The sequence below is a fragment of the Brachyhypopomus gauderio genome, unplaced genomic scaffold (genome assembly GCF_052324685.1).
Source record: "Brachyhypopomus gauderio isolate BG-103 unplaced genomic scaffold, BGAUD_0.2 sc44, whole genome shotgun sequence".
In the NCBI taxonomy this organism is placed as follows: domain Eukaryota; kingdom Metazoa; phylum Chordata; class Actinopteri; order Gymnotiformes; family Hypopomidae; genus Brachyhypopomus; species Brachyhypopomus gauderio.
In genome coordinates, this window is record NW_027506870.1 from 1,700,722 (window position 1) to 1,717,614 (window position 16,893).

Genomic DNA, 16,893 nt, shown 5'->3' on the forward strand with positions numbered 1-16,893 from the left:
GAAAAAATGTATTTTATTATTTATTCAAATATATTTTATTTTTAAAGCAAGATAAACACAGTATTTATATAGCGCTTCTTACAACAGTTGTTGTCACAAAGCAGCTTTACAAGTGCCAAGTCCTAGCCCCCAGTGAGCAAGTCAAAGGCGACAGTGGTAAGGAAAAACTACCTAGTTTTTTGCATGAGGAAGAAACCTTGAAAGGAACCAAGACTCAGGGGGGGAACCCATCCTCCTCTGGCTGACACCGGTCACCATGACAACAACAACAATTTAGACAGAAAGAAGAGAAAGAAAAGGAAAAAGATGTAATAATGTCCATCTGGCACAGGTATTCAGGAGCAAGCCTGTGCAATGCTTTATAAGTTAATAAAAGAATTTTTAAGTCAATACGGAATTTAACTGGGAGCCAATGCAGGGCTGATAGGACTGGACTGATATGCTGAAATTTTCTAGTTCTGGTCAGAACTCTGGCTGCGGCATTTTGAACTATTTGAAGTTTATTTAGATTCCTATTTGAACATCCTGACAGTAGTGCATTGCAGTAGTCTAATCTAGAGCTAACAAAGGCGTGCACCAATTTTTCTGCATCATCCTGTGATAATGCATTTCTTAACTTAGCAATGTTGCGGAGATGTAGAAAAGCTATCCTAGTAGTATTATCTATATATTTATCAAATGATAGGTCGGAGTTGAGTATGACGCCTAGGTTTTTGGCTACTGTGCCAGGTAGCATGTTGCTCCACATGTACTAATGACATGCTGGTTTCCTCACACTTTTATTTTGGCTAGTTAAATAATATCCTCTGATTATATGATCATTTTGTTACACAGAAAAGGAAAAATGTAACAGTGTGAAAATGTTTTATACCTGTCAGGAACAGCACATGATCGCCGTGAGATGCGTTTCACCTGCCGCTCATCGCCCCTCCCCTTTCACGCTATTTAAGCTTCCTCCTCTATCTTCCGGGTTGCGAAGTATTGTTGGCATGCCATCTACCAAGCGTTATCTCCTGATTGCTCTCCTGTGTTTTGACCTCTGCTCTCGTTCCAGACCTCGTCTCCAGCCTAGCCCCTTTGTACCTCCAGCCATCTGTCTACCCGGCGTGAATTCGGACCGTCCTCACCACGACAACCGCACTCACACACTGCACACACCACACGGAGTTATTCACCTGTGCGAGTACTCCGTATTCACGGAGTAATCCGCATTTGGATCCGTGTCTTCCTGGCTGAAACATTACAATACCTCATATACTACTACAGTGGTATTTAAATTTAGACCTCAAATCCAGTCCCGCATTTAGTAATCACATGTAGTTGATTAAATTATGGATGTAATTGGTTGGACACAATGTCATCACATGTGACTCCTAGATAAAGGGAAGGGGGAGACCTGGAGGATCTGGGGCCTCATGTACAAAGACTTGTGTGGATTTCTTACTAAAAATTGGCGTACGTACAAATCCAGAAAATGGCGTACGCATTAAAAAATCCGGATTTATCAAACCGTGCGTACGCCAGAATCCACGCATATTTCTTTTGTACATCCCAATCAACGTGGAATTGAGCGCACATGGAGACACGCCCCCCTATAAATATGCAAATATGGAGCACCCAGCCTCCGGACACTGCTGCACAACCTGCCCGGCCTCCACCGCGGGCAGCCGGACTACGGACTGATCAGCTCCGAACGACTCACAATGCCCACAGACGACCAGCCCAGCACTCTCCACCATCCACCCTGATAGTAGGTGACTCCATCACACGATTTCTCAGGCATCACACGGCCGTGGTACACTCAGTCTCTGGTGCTAAAGTTAAAGACATTGCACAGCTGCTTCCTTCTCTGCTTCAGAGATATGACTCTGTTAAAAAAATAATAATTCACGTTGGATGTAATGACACTAAGGCTCAATGCTCAGAACTGTTAAAGAGAGTCTTTACGGACTTGCTGTCCTCCATCAAAGACTGTGGGAAATTAGTTTTTATCTCCGGCCCAATCCCACCACTGGGCAGAGGCTCAGGGCACTTCACTCGCATTTTAAACCTTCATACCTGGCTACAAAAAACATGCCTCTCCTCTGATCTGGCTTTTATTGACAATTTTAACCTGTTTTGGAACCGGCCCTCATTCTACAGTCCTGACGGAATTCCCCTTACTAAATACTCAATAGTCCCTTTCAATGATCTTAACAGTTTTAAACATAGAAAAGGTCTTGGAATTCTCCACTTAAATATAAGAAGCCTTCTTCAGAAAAATAAAATGGATCAATTGAAAATTTTTATTGCGCAGGCTGATCCTGATATTTTAATCCTAACAGAAACCTGGCTCAGGCAAACTGTAAGTGACACAAAAGTAGCAATACAAAACTTCACTTTATACAGAATAGACAGAAAATCAAGGGGAGGTGAAGTAGCCGTTTTTATGAAAAATAGCATTGAAGTGGAAGTTTTAAAGGCTATGTCTAAAGAAAAGTGTTTTGAGTTTTTAGCATTAAAGGTATCCCCAGGAAAAAATGACTCTTTTATTTTAATAGGGATTTACAGGCCTCCTTCTGCGCCATCCTCTGCAACAGATGATTTAGCAGAGCTTTTATCGCACTACACAACCTCTGAAATGCTGGTCCTAGGGGATTTTAATCTGAACTGGTTCTCTAATGCATCCAATCATTTAAAAGAAGTTTGTGGCAATCTTATCCTCTCACATCTGATCACTGAGTCAACTCGTCCAAACTTAAAGGACCCTTTAAGTCGATCTAACCTAAATCGATCAAATCTACTCTGATCGACTTAGCTTTTTCGAATAGAAAGGAAAAAATCACTGCCTCTGGAGTTTTGGAGCTTGGTTTCAGTGATCATTGTCCGATCGGATGCATTAGAAACAGTTCAAAGATACAAACAGGCCCTCGGATGGTGGTTAGAAGATATTTTAAACATTTTAATGAACAGGCTTTTCTTTCTGACTTAGCAGTGAGCAATATCCACTCAACTTTCAACAGTTCAGATGTGGATGAAGCTCTGGAACATTTTAGAAATTCCTTCCTCTCAGTGGCAAATAAACATGCACCTTACAAAAAACTGTGAATAAGAGATAGATCTAGTCCCTGGTTTACAGGTGAAATTTCCTCACTGCTACAGTCAAGAAACAAAGCCTGGTCGATTGCCAGACGCACAGGAGAAAGTGAAAAATGGCTTACTTTTAGGAAACTGAGAAACAAATGCACTTTTGAAATCAGAAATCAGAGTATTTTATCAGCCAAATATCTATCTCCACAAACCCACGGGATTTCTGGAAAGCGGTTAATTCACTCAAGCATAATTTCAGACAAAATCCAACTAAAATTCTAGTTAACAATAACATGATCTCTGACCAGCAAGAACTGTGTCAAGCTTTTAATGTACACTTTGCTGTAGCTGGTCAGACTTTTAGAAACATTGACATAAACCTGCCTGTGGATCAGCCTTCTGTCACTACTATTGCTTCCCAGAATCACCATATCTTCACTCTCCAGACCTGTTCCCCATACGTAATAGCTAAAGCCCTTTCTTCTATTAATCCCCGAAAAACAATAGGTGAGGACGGTCTGGACCCCTACCTATTGCGGCTGGCAACCCCAGTTATTTTAGAGCATATTACATATATTTTTAATCTCTCTCTTTTATCTTGCAGAATTTCCAGTATCTGGAAAACAGCACACGTTGTTCCTTTGCATAAAGGTGGTGAGGTGACAGATCTTAATAATTACAGACCAATCTCAAAACTGTCTTGTTTAGCTAAAATTTTAGAATCTCTAGTGAATAACCAGTCTTATCTATATGAAAACTCTGTCCTGTCCAGCTATCAATCCGGCTTCAGAGAAAAGCACAGCACCATCTCTGCAACCACGCTGGTTTTAAATGATCTTTACTTGGCCTTAGACAGAAAAAAGTACTGCGCTGCTAATTTTATTGGTCTCACTAAAGCCTTTGATACTGTAGATCATGATTTACTACTAGCTTCCTTACACAAGATTGGTTTTAGTAATGATGCAGCTCTGTGGGCCCAGGATTACCTTTCTGGCAGGAAGCAATGTGTGTCTCTCGGTAACCAAAAATCAGACCTACAGTCTATAACAAAAGGTGTCCCACAGGGCTCAATTTTGGGCCCGGTATTATTTAATATTTTTATTAATGATCTTGCCGTCTCTACCTTAGACTGCAAATTGCACCTTTATGCAGATGACTCAATCTTATACTGCTCAGCAGATTCTGCAAATGCTGCACTAGAAAAACTTCTTTTAACACCTTACAGGTTGCTCTTTTTAAACTTAAGTTGATTTTAAATGCTAATAAAACGAAGTTTATGCTGTTTTCCAGATTTTCAAATAAGGTTTAAAATTTTAAAACTATTTCTACCCTGACAGGATCCAGTATTGATCATGTCAGTGAATATAAATATCTCTGCATCTGGCTGGATGAAAAACTTTCTTTTAAATCCCATATTAACAAACTCTCCATTAAATGCAGACAAAAGCTTGGATTCCTTTACAGAAATAAATCATGTCTGCCCATGCACACTAGGAAAAGAATAGTGGAGGCAACCATACTGTCAGTCCTGGATTATGGTGATGTAATTTATAGAAAAGCGTCTGCCAGCGCTCTTAAAACCCTAGATTCACTCTATCATTCTGCTCTGAGGTTTATTACTGGTGACCCGTATAATACTCACCACTGCAGACTATATGATAGAGTTGGTTGGTCCTCTCTAGCTGCACGAAGAGAATCACATTGGCTAATTTTTATTTTTAAATCACTGTCTGGCCATTTGCCAGCTTATATATCTTCTCTGATTTCCATAAATAACAATAATTATCAGACTCGCTCCAGTGACTGAATCACCTGTCAGGTACCGAGAGTTTTCAGTGAACTAGGAAAATCTGCTTTTAGCTACAGTGCACCAGCGAGCTGGAATTCACTACAGGAAACGCTGAAGCTCAGCTCACTGGGAACACTAAATCATTTTAAACTTTTAGTTACTGATCACCATCAGAAAGCCTGTGAATGTTTTAAATGAGTAAGTGAGGGTTACCTCAATGTACTTCTGAGTTAAAAAAAAATTTTCATCTTAACTAATTGATTAAATTTGATGTACTATTTGTATACTTATGTAAATCCCTGTATCACATGCTCGGCTACATTGAAAATGAGGGTCACCCTCAATGTACCTTCGAGTCAAAATAAAGGTTCAAGAAATTCATTTAAATTTGCCCTGCACCGGTGAAGTTTGCTCTCTGATCTATCACAAACCATGTCTAAATGGGGAAAAAAGAGGAACTTCACAGAATGTGAAAGTAGAGACGCTTCTGAATGAGGTAGAGATGCGGAAAAAATGTTTGTTTGGCACGTTGTGGCATTAAAGCAAAGCACAAAAGGTCTGAGTGGGACAGCGTGTGTGAAGCTTTAAATGTTGTGGGGTCAGAATAATGCACACTGGCAGAATAATATAATGCACCTAAAAATATCAGTAATGCGCTCACTAGCATCAGCGACTCAATAAAATAATTGGCTAAAATTAGCGCTGCACATTAACTTGTCCTGGCTCTGGGTTCGCTGGGTGCTTCACCACCTCTAACAATGGCACGGCATACCTGTGCGCAACATTGTGCAGGACCACACATGCCCTCACAATACGACACACCTTCTCTGGCCGATACACGAGCATCCCCCAGTCCTGTCCAGCCAGCGCCACCGGCTTTTCAGCTGCCCAATCGCCCTCTCCACGACTGACCGGGTGCGAGAATGGAGAGAACTGTATCTCCGCTCCCGGTCAGTCTGTGGATTACAAAGGGTCATCAGCCACGTCTTGAGCACGTAGCTGCTGTTTCCTAAGTAATTTAATAATTACCCATGTTTAAAATGAATTATTCTAAGCTGGAAATGTCAAATGCTTTTATGTAAATGCTTAAATTTTGTTGCTTACCAAGAAGCCACCCATCGCGCACTCTGCTAGCTTGTAATCTTATCCCAACCATGCAGTTTGTAAGGATGTACGAATCATTGGGTTGATCCAGGCCAACGTGCCACTACATTAGTAAGTTTTTACATCACAGATTATTTACACGTTTATGGAATTAAAGTGCTTTCTATTCACATAAGCAAATTCCTCCTCAGATGGTGCCTTTATAGAAATGTGTGTGCAGTCGATCGCTCCGATTATATTAGGGAAACCGGCTATCGCTGCAAATTGTGCTTTAATGTTTGCCTGGTCAACCGCTCCATATGGGAACTTTATATAACTAGCTGACATGCAGATGATCCCATCCAAAACAGTTGGCATGGCACGGCTCAAAGATGACTGGGATATCCCCGACCGGTCTGCCAGTTCTCTCTGAAACGAGCCAGTCGCCAGGAAGCCGAGCGTGTCGCTGGCAATGCGCAACTCCTCGCGTTTCTCTCTCCAAAACTGGACCCAACTCAACACAAGAGGACAGTTTTTGGAAATCTGAAACGGCTTATAAGCCACTCATCATCATGGGCTAAAAAATCATAATGGTCACGGAAAACGCGCTCTCGGCGAATTCAGCCATTATCAATATCTTCCAGTAATGCCAACGCTGCATCTCCCAAGAACTCCAGCACAACATTTAATGCATGTTTATATAATCTAGGCTAAGTGCAAACACGTTGAATGATTATTTCAGTAAGGCAATGAAATTGTCTGATTAATTTACTGTTTAATTTTCTGATTAGTTTACTTTATTTTACCCAATAAGGGTTTACTACAATGTGTGCGTGAAGGATATCTTAATAATTTAGTAATTATAATACTTTATAATAATTTATAATTAATAAATAATAGTAATTTCAATGCATCACCTCTAAGAAATGTTGATTCATGTATAATTTTCCTTCCACTTCACAATTGTATACCACTTTGTGTTGGTCTTTCACATTAAATTCCAGTGAAATATATTTATGTTTGTGGTTGTAATGTGACAAAATATGGAAAAGTTCAAGGGGTATGAATACTTTTGCAACCCACTGTGTATATATATATATATATTTTTTTTACTATGATGGATTTGATTATATATATATATATAAAATCAAATCCATAATAGTAAAAATATCAAAATTAACCAAAATTAAAGCAATACTGAAAATACCCTATATACAACCACCTTTGTTCACTCACACATCACATGCATCTTGTGCTGTCCATATTTTATTAAGAAGTGAACAATAATAATTGAACCATTGAACATGGATACTAAACATGTCAGACATGACATTCAGACACTGTCAGATTCAGAGATAAAAAACAAAAGGATTTTAACTTCGAGAGGTGCGAATAAGAAGAGTAGTCCATTGGAACGCAGAGTGCGGATTAGTTTACTTCTCACTTTAGACCCGCGGGGACGCTAGCGAATGATCCAGGAGGAGCGAGTAACTAGTAGGCTACTATGTTTGTGAATATAGCAAAACAGTGACAGAAGCTACAGCAGCGACTAAAAATAATAGCAACATAATAGCAACAGCTTAGTAGCTTTCACACGGCAAGCCTTTCGTGACACGCTCTTCCCTGTTGACTTCTCTCACAATAATGTCGCGCTGAATAACATTGACCTGTCTTGTCAATGGATGGAGGCAGATCCGTAAACGTGAGAAGCCGCTTTCGTCCATTCCAGATGGCTCAGTCAAAACCATTAAGTCTTAATGAACCAATAATTAACATCAGCGGCGAAAATGAGTGTAAAAATACCAGGGTTCACGTATGTTTTATTTTGTCACAAAAGGCTTCTAACATGGGCTAATGCACAGGGTAGGCTATCAAATGACAAGAGTTTACAAATTCATCTTCAACCTTTTCAGCCCTGGTGCAACTGTTATCTTCACACGTCCCTGGATTCACCAGTTAGAACCAGGGGTGTAGTGGGGGGGGGGGGGGGGGGGGGTCGCGGGGGGACACTGTCCCCCCACTTATTTTAACAGGGGGGTTGAGTCCCCCCCCCCCCCCCCCAGTAGTGTAGTTAGAGTGGGTAGCGGCGGGACACCGTCCCCCCACTTATTACAGTTTTTGACAACTGCTAACATGCATTTCACAATACTTGTGATACATTGTCAAAACTCTAAACACAGCAACACATTGATCTCACACAAATAGCCAAATAGTTAATACTGTGCTCAAAAGCGCATTTTCTTAACTAAATAACAACTCTGCATTTCACAACGCAAACAATGTTTTCTCTTTATACACCAACTTTGTTAAAACACAGCAAACCTGGTTCAGTATCCAATCATTCTTTCAAACACTAGCACATATTCTCTTTTTGAGATGAACATAGTCAATCACTGCACAACCACTGTAAAAAAAACTAACATTTGATGGCAATACAGAAACAGTATTACATGTAATATTTTACTCTTTCCCAAACAACAGACATTTTACAGTAACATCTGTTGTTTTCTTAGTCAGTTCATTTTTACTGTAATCCGTTTCATTTGGACGTGTGCATTTTTGGCAACATACTGTCTACACAATGAGTGATATTTACTGTTAGGTACTATATAGAATGTAGATTAGACAAAAAATTAGTCAGTAACAGTTTTGCAGTAAAGGGTATATTTTAGTGCTGTCAATTCCAGGTGCCGCGATTAAAAGACCTCACCAGAATTTTGCTCAGGCTTCCTGGATTGTATTGATTCCACTAATTTTACCTGAATTGCTAATTAGAAAATCTAGCAAGCTATTTTGGTCTGAATTTCTCTAAGTTTTATTCCATTGTCAGCAATGACCATGTCTACTGGTCTTCACTCAGGAGTTTTCCCCTTCCCCCAGAGGGAGGCAGACGTTGCAGCCTTTAGTGTAAAAGAACAAAAACACAACATATGTATTAGTGGTAGGACTACAGGTACTATAGTGTAAGATATAGCATCAATAGGAATATACTTGTGAAATGTATTGTTTACCTGGTAGTTTGTTTAAAGGTCCGGATAATGGAAGCCACAGTTGAGCGTCTGAGGTTAGGCTGCACTCTTTCACCAGCTTCTCTCAGTGATAGACCATGGTTTAACACATGATCTATGATGGTGGCTCTAATCTCATCAGTGACAGTAGTTCTTACCCTTTGTTGAACACCACCATGCATTCTTCCTCCACTCCCTCTACCTCGCCCTGGCCCAGCTATACGTCTTCCTTGTGCAGACATGACTTTTCTTTCCTATGTTACTCTCTCTGCCCTGTGCCCACATTGACCAAACACAGTCCAAACAAGCCCGTTTTTATGTGTCCTTATCACTGACAACACCTGCTTGTATTTCCAAGGAGGATCTGAATCAGCTGTAGTTGATCTATTACTTCATTTTATTTCAATGATCTGGATGTGCCAAAAAATGTGTATAACAGTAATAACTTTTCAGCTGCCTTTGAACTTGGCATTTTATACAGTATTTAAGGTTTTGAACCTTAGGTTTTCAATTTTGACATGCTGTGTACAAGCAATTGTAAATAAGACAAAAACGATCCAGAATTTTGTTATTGGATAACCTTGTGTGTATAGAAAATTTAAGCATTATAAAAACATGTAAAATGACTGCATTTTGTGCCATAACAACATGAATTGTACTAATAGTATAGCCACTGAAAACTGATGTTGTGTTCACTGTGTTTGGAGTTTTGAAAATGTGACTACAGATTGGACAAACGCACGTTAGCAGTCGTCAAAAATTGTAACTGGATGTTGCTCTTGCTGAGACTGTTATGTCAAAAGCTATGTTTATACTTGATGTGTTAGTAATTCGCCAACTCTTGGCGATCGATTGCCCCCCCGCTCAACAACTTACACTCGCCGCACCAAAATCAACCCCCCCCCACTTATTTTTTTAGGACTACACCACTGGTTAGTACGGAGCCCCGTAGGGGTCACTGGCGAAAAAAAAATGTGAAGAGCAAAATCCGTACGCACGGATTACTAAACCGTTCGCACGGATTTATAAACCGTACCCACGGATTACTAAACCGTACGTACGGATTTATAAACCGTACATACGGATTACTAAACCGTATGTATGGATTTATAAACCGTACGCATGGATTTTGCTTTCTCCGGGCCTCCGTAGATTTCTCCATAGTAACCCCTAACGGGCTCCGTACTTTGTGGATAATGCTCGGCAACATAATTTAGTGTACCACGGCGTATTTGCGCATTAGTTATATGAAACTTTTTTAAATCTCTCTTTGTCCTTTTTTGTTGCTAGGTGTTGGTGAGGATTTCTTCATAACCCCAAAATGAGCAGACTGGATCTAATTGAACATTATTTTCACCTGGGCATAAAATATGAGGAAATCCTGTATATTCTTTGTGTAAAACACAGGATTGTTATCAGCATGAAGACCCTTAAAAGGGTCTTAAAACGAAATGGACTTTTTCACAGGAAAGAATTCAGCAACTGGTTAGATATAATTAATTTTATACAGGAAGAACTCCAGGGCTCAGGCACTTTGCATGGATACAGGTGGATATACAGTAAATGCAAGGCAAGGGGACTGAATGTTCGCAAAGAAGATGTGCGCCTAATTCTGTCCACTCTTAATCCGTTGAGCACTGAAATGCGAAGAAAAGGAAGATTGCACAGAAGAGCATACTTTGCAAAAGGCCCCAATTTTGTATGGCATGTTGACTCATATGACACATTGAAACCATTCGGCATATGCATCAATGGGGCCAATGACGGATTCTAAAGGAAAATGTTGTGGCTGAATGCATACTGCACTAGCAGTGACCCCAGAGTTATTGGAGGTTACTACCTTGACACTGTCAGAGAGCTTGGTGGAACTGCCCGAATCATTAGGACAGATTTGGGAACAGAAAACTGTACAGTCAGGAACATTCAGCTGTACTTGCGCCATAGTGATGATGATCCACAAGCTGGAGGCAGAAGCTTTATCTACGGCCACAGTACTAGCAACCAGAGAATTGAGAGCTGGTGGGGTTTTCTGCGGAAGGAATGTGTGGAATTCTGGCTTGAACACTTCCATCACCTTAAAGATTATGGGAACTTTGATGGAGGCTTCTTAGACAAGAACCTCATATTATTCTGCTTCCTGGGCCTAATACAGGTAAGTGTTTCAATTATATTTGTGTGCCTCTTCCTATTTGTACTAATTATCCAGTTAATTAGGTATACATGTGCTGTACCTACATTCATTGGTCATTACATTATTGTAAATCTAAGAAATGTACAAACATGGTGTTGGTACATGCACAGCTGTGTTGTTTTTCCACATCTTGTCAGTGTCAGTGCTATGCAGAGGATGGTTCAACATCTGAATCATAACAAAGAGCTAATCAAGTATAAAGCAACAGATGGGCTACAGGTTTATTGTACATATTTAAAGTGTACTTTCTATGGTAGTTGGTTCTCATAAACTGCCTGAGTGTAAATGCAATCTAGGAGTAACTAGAAAACTGGTGCATATAATATGAACTAATATTTTATGTGACTACTACTATATTGAATATCCAAATGCTTTTGTAATAATGCTCATACATAGTAATATATAATATATAAAAAAATATGATCAGCATTGTACAAACAACAATTGTGCATGTGCATCTAAATGTAATATGTTAAATGAGGTCTTGGTAAAATACTATAAATGAAAACATTAGAATAAAATTACTGCAAGTAGGAAAACCTGGTTGGTTAAAGCTGTGTTGGAAAACCTGAATATCACACTTTTCTGTATTTTTCTTTAAAGGATGAGTTGGATTTGGTCAAAGATACCTGGAACAGCCACCTTATTCGCCCTTCGAGGAATGACCTTGTACCCCATGGTCGGCCACATGTGATGTACACACTTCCGGAGTTATATGGCACCGAGGACTACTTATGCCATGTGCCGGAGATAGAGTGTACCACCTGCGAAGATCAATGCACTCACCGATGTGATGTACCTTGTGACAAGGATGTGTTTACTATCTGTACACATGTCATGGCACAGCACCATCTCAGTGTTCCAGCAGATGTGTATGGTGCCCTTGACCTCTATCTGTCCTTAAGGCAGGAGCTGACTACAATGTTAAATTTGGCAGATAGAGTACAAGCTTAACAAGTTAACTGAGGATGCTGCTATGGACAGTTTCACTGACCTGAAATTATTTCTGGCAGTACATGCAAAACAATTGGTTTATTATTAGTATCAGAATACATAGTATTTGTATACTACAACTATGATAGCATAGATGGTTGCCGTGGAACACTGCATTTTGTAACGGTGGCGTACCCGCAGGTAATGAGGGATCCATATGCAGGTGGAAAATACGTAGCTTTTAATGAGCAACAAAGAATAAGCAGACCCAACACAACAAGGGCAAGGCAAAAGGGAGAGTCAAAAAACCAAAAACTGTCCAATCGTGGCAGGCAGAGGTACAGGAGGGCTAGGCAAACGGGAGAATATCAAGAGGTCAGAGCAAGAATCAATAAACCAGGAATATCAGACAGAGTATGTAGAAATACGGCTTGGTATGCGACACGGGGAAGCAATACTTCACAATGGAGTGTGTATACAGAGTCCTTAAGTAGGGTGTGGTGAGTGTTTCATTGGATTCAGGTGTGCTGGTTAGTGTTCCGGCGATGGCTCCCTCTGGCGGTCACGGGCGTGGTTGCTGTTCCTGACACATTTAAAATAATAAAATGCTAATGTTTGTGCAAAGGAATATTAAAAAATTATGTAGTTAAGGGTACAAGTGTTTCATAGGGTTCTTTCACAGAAAAGAAGCAATGAAAGACTAACAAAACTGCTCAACGATTAACAGCAACAATACATCTATAACAGTAAAGGTGGGACAAATTCTTAAATTATGATAACAGGTGGTTGAACATATTTTAACACATCAGTTGAACATTGTTTTTTAAAAAAGCAACGTGCTAAAATCTGGACTTGTCTTTGGACTTGCATTCAGACACATACACCTCTCAGCCACCTAGGACAAAAACAGCTGGATGTTACCATTTCAGCAGAGGCAATTAAGAATATGGCTATACATATAGCACTACAAAACCACAAAATCACACTTTCATCTAATTTCACTCTTATAAAGTGCAGTTAATTAAATCTTACTTGAAATATGTTTGTGTGCAACAACAACAACAAACATTTAAAATATACTTAATGTAACTTGTGCATAACTGTGAGGAATACAGTGTCCAGTGATTTCCCGGCGACATTATGGAGGTTTATATACATTGTATTTATCTAAATAATAGGGGCTGGAGAGTTAGCTAGCTACATTAAAAGCCAAAAGCAGAGTTAACAGTGCAGACGAGTGGGTCGTTCCAGGCACTGAAGTGTGCTGGACATTTATGGAACTACATAACAAATCACAACATGTAGTTTATTAAGCAACATTTAGTTGCCAAATAAAGGACGATTCTGTATTTTACTTTATATCTCAGATGCCCAGGTTACGTGTAAATTTAAAGTAATTTGTCATCTGTTTACAATTTCTCAGTAAGTGCTTTAAACAGTGCTTTCATGTGCTTTCAAACTCACAGCAGATTCACAGTGAAAATATGGACACAAACATCTGTAGATGTTCTCAGATATAAAGTGAGAATGAAGCTTAATTATTCTTCTCTTTTAAAGATAAAAGCTTTGTGTTGTTTATCTGATGTGGGCAGTGTTGCTGGTCTGCCAAGCCATTTTTCATTTCTGGGTCTCTTTAAAGGGTACCAATATCAGTGGCACCACAGAGGAATTATTTTCTTTGACAAATTATATAGACCATAAGGTGTGTAATGGTAAAGAGTACATGAAAAATAATAAGACAACAAAATTTAAATGAAAGGATGGTAAATGTTTTTTGTGCAACATATAAATCTTACCTTATATAATATCCATCACCCATATGTTTGCATCAAGAACACTCCCAAACTCTTCTGCAAGTTCAGGGTAGGAAGTGTAATTGTTTGGGACTTCCAACACACATCCAGAGGTGTGGGCCTGAGGGCTTCTTGTGAAGGCACTGTTCGGTTCAACAAATATAACATGGATAGCACTGGCAACAAGGAGGTCAGCTCCTATTGACAAAAATTTACTCAATTGATCCAAACACAATTTACAAAACAGAACAAAAGCCTTGAGTCAGAGAGACATTATGTAATAGTAAGTTTAATGTAATTCCCACTCACCAGTGCAAAAACGGAGAAACTTCTTTAGGCGAACATCACTGCAATTCCTGATGAACCTCTTAAGGAAATCCAGGATTTGTTGCTCTCGGTTACTGAGGCTTTCATGTTGAAGTATGGCTACAACCTTCCTTGCTGTAGGAGTGAGACTAGTCATCAGTTCATCTAACCCTCCTGAAGGCAATCTCAATCTTTTTAACACATGACTCCATTGCTCTGCTATGTAAGCAGGATTTTGGACAATTTTTTTGTGCGCCACCTCAAGTAAAGTTTTTCTTGCATTCTTCTCAGTGACAAGAAGTTTCACATCATGAGCCTCTAAGAATTCAAACCATTCTTCACTTCCAGAGACAGATGAAAAGTCTCTCACTGCTTGTTCGGCAAGTTGCTTTTCCTCTGGAGGAATTGTTGCCAAAAATGCTGAAAAGAGGTCATCCTCAGCAAGTCCCAGTCCAAGAGAGTAGCAGAGGAAGGGCTTGGCAAGCATAATAGGGAAGTATTTAACAGCGTTGTAGCCTAGTACCACCACCAACTAACGCGCACCAGCAAACGAGCTCATATAACCCCGATCCTTTTTTCCTTGCATTGGCTCCCTGTAAATTTTAGAATTCAATTCAAAATTCTTGTATTTACATATATAACCAGGGGTCAGACCAGCTAATGCTCTATAACACAACTCCTCACTAAACATGCACCATCCCGATGTCTCCGCTCACAAGATCTAAATTTACTAGCTGTTCCCCGGACTCGACTTAAGACCAAGGGGGACAGAGCCTTTCAATCTGCGGCTCCCAGGCTCTGGAACAGCCTCCCACTGCACCTTCGGTTGGCAGACACTGTTGATGTGTTCAAAAGAGAGCTCAAAACTTTTCTTTTTAAACAGGCCTTTGGCTAATTTATATGTTTGTTTTAGTGTTCTTTAACATTGAATGTTATTAGCTGGTCTTATCTTCGCCTGCCCTGCTTATGAACTTGTTTTATTATTATATTTTATTGTTTTTTTATACTATATTGTCTGTGATGTACAGCGCTTTGGGACTGTGTCTGTGAAAAGCGCTCTATAAAAATAAACTTACTTACTTACCATCACTTTGGCTACACATTCCCATTCATCTTTCATGTCTGGTCATTGGTACTTTCAGGGTATTTCCTGTTGTACATTTAATTAAAAAAGTCTCCCAGTACTCACTCAGTGCATCTCGCAGAATCCCACCACTGTCCTCCCTTTTTCAGTACTACCATTAGGCAGAACCATCTCAATTTCTACCAAGGAGTCATCTACTGACACCAAGCCATTCTTAAAAGCAGCATTCAGAGCTTGAAAAACATGTCCCCTCCGAAGCCTCATCTTCGTGATGTGTGGTGGTGTTTGTGCCCTTTCAAATGGATCCAGAGGAATTGTATCATCAAGTATTACATCTTCCTGCATGAAAGCATAACCAAGCTGAATTTCTTCATCAACTGAAATGTGTAACGTTTTAACAGGGAAAGGGGTGACGCAATAGCGGGTTTTGAATATTTAATAAGGATACGCAACAGAACTAAACAGAAACGAAACAACCTGGCATAAGGAGAAGCGTACAATGGAAGGAGGACTCAAACAACGACATGGGGTAGACATTAACAGCAATATATATACGAGGGTCAATGAAGCACGTACATACATAAGCAAAGAAACATAACTAATCAAAGAATACAAACACAGGAAACCAACAGCGACACTAACCAGTGTTGGCGTGAAAACATGAAGTCCCCCAAGCGTCTCGACAAGATAATGTCTGCCCACTCCAGTGCTTTGGACTTTAGCCGAGAGTGCATAAAAATCACTAATACCCTCTCAGGAGGCGGGGGGCAAGTCAACAATTGAATGTACATCTCACTCTGAAAAATAAAATAATCAGCGTACATAGTTTCCCCATGGTATATATCCGGGCAGGGAGCCAGAGAAGGTAAAGCTACGTATTTGCCAACAGCGTCTTTGGTCAGGACTGATTGCAGACTATCCAGGCTAGCCCGAAAAGAATCCTCACCAAAGGAAAGTTCGTCCTTATCAGGAGAACAAGTAACCTGCTGCGTCGCTTTACGGAGGTCGGTCATTATGTAACGTTTTAACAGGGAAAGGGGTGACGCAATAGCGGGTTTTGAATATTTAATAAGGATACGCAACAGAACTAAACAGAAACGAAACAACCTGGCATAAGGTTGTTTCAATGGAAGGAGGACTCAAACAACGACATGGGGTAGACATTAACAGCAATATATATACGAGGGTCAATGAAGCACGTACATACATAAGCAAAGAAACATAACTAATCAAAGAATACAAACACAGGAAACCAACAGCGACACTAACCAGTGTTGGCGTGAAAACATGAAGTCTAAGCAGAGAGACAGCGAACTAGACACCCACACAACTATAAGAATCTAAACAGAGAGACAGCGAACTAGACACCCACACAACTATAAGAATCTAAACAGAGAGACAGCAAACTAGACACCAACACAACTATAAGAATCTAAGCAGAGAGACAGCGAACTAGACACCCACACAACTATAAGAATCTAAACAGAGACAGCAAACTAGACACAAACTCTACTAAACACGGAGGGTGGGGAGCGAGGATGAACAAAGGGTAAAGGCAGACGAGAACAAACTAAACTTTTGTAAACAAGACAGACGTAGAACAAGAGCAGAAGACAAACCTGAACCGGACAGCGACA

The 16,893-nt window shown here is 40.0% G+C and overlaps 1 protein-coding gene and 1 long non-coding RNA gene across 2 annotated transcripts; one reads left to right on the top strand and one right to left on the bottom strand.

The window, feature by feature from the left end:
• Positions 1 to 1,633: 1,633 nt before the first annotated feature.
• LOC143486114 (uncharacterized) lies at positions 1,634 to 14,192 on the top strand. Its single transcript, XM_076985966.1, has 3 exons — positions 1,634 to 1,750; positions 10,240 to 11,101; positions 11,744 to 14,192. The coding sequence occupies exons 2-3, from the start codon at positions 10,730 to 10,732 to the stop codon at positions 12,092 to 12,094; spliced, it is 723 nt and encodes a 240-aa protein (XP_076842081.1). The 5' UTR covers positions 1,634 to 1,750; positions 10,240 to 10,729; the 3' UTR covers positions 12,095 to 14,192.
• Positions 12,833 to 14,802, bottom strand: LOC143486120 (uncharacterized). The gene is made up of 3 exons (XR_013123135.1): positions 14,176 to 14,802; positions 13,870 to 14,064; positions 12,833 to 12,968 (listed from the first exon to the last, which is right to left on the bottom strand). It is a non-coding gene; the product is annotated as an uncharacterized LOC143486120 (long non-coding RNA).
• Positions 14,803 to 16,893: the final 2,091 nt, after the last annotated feature.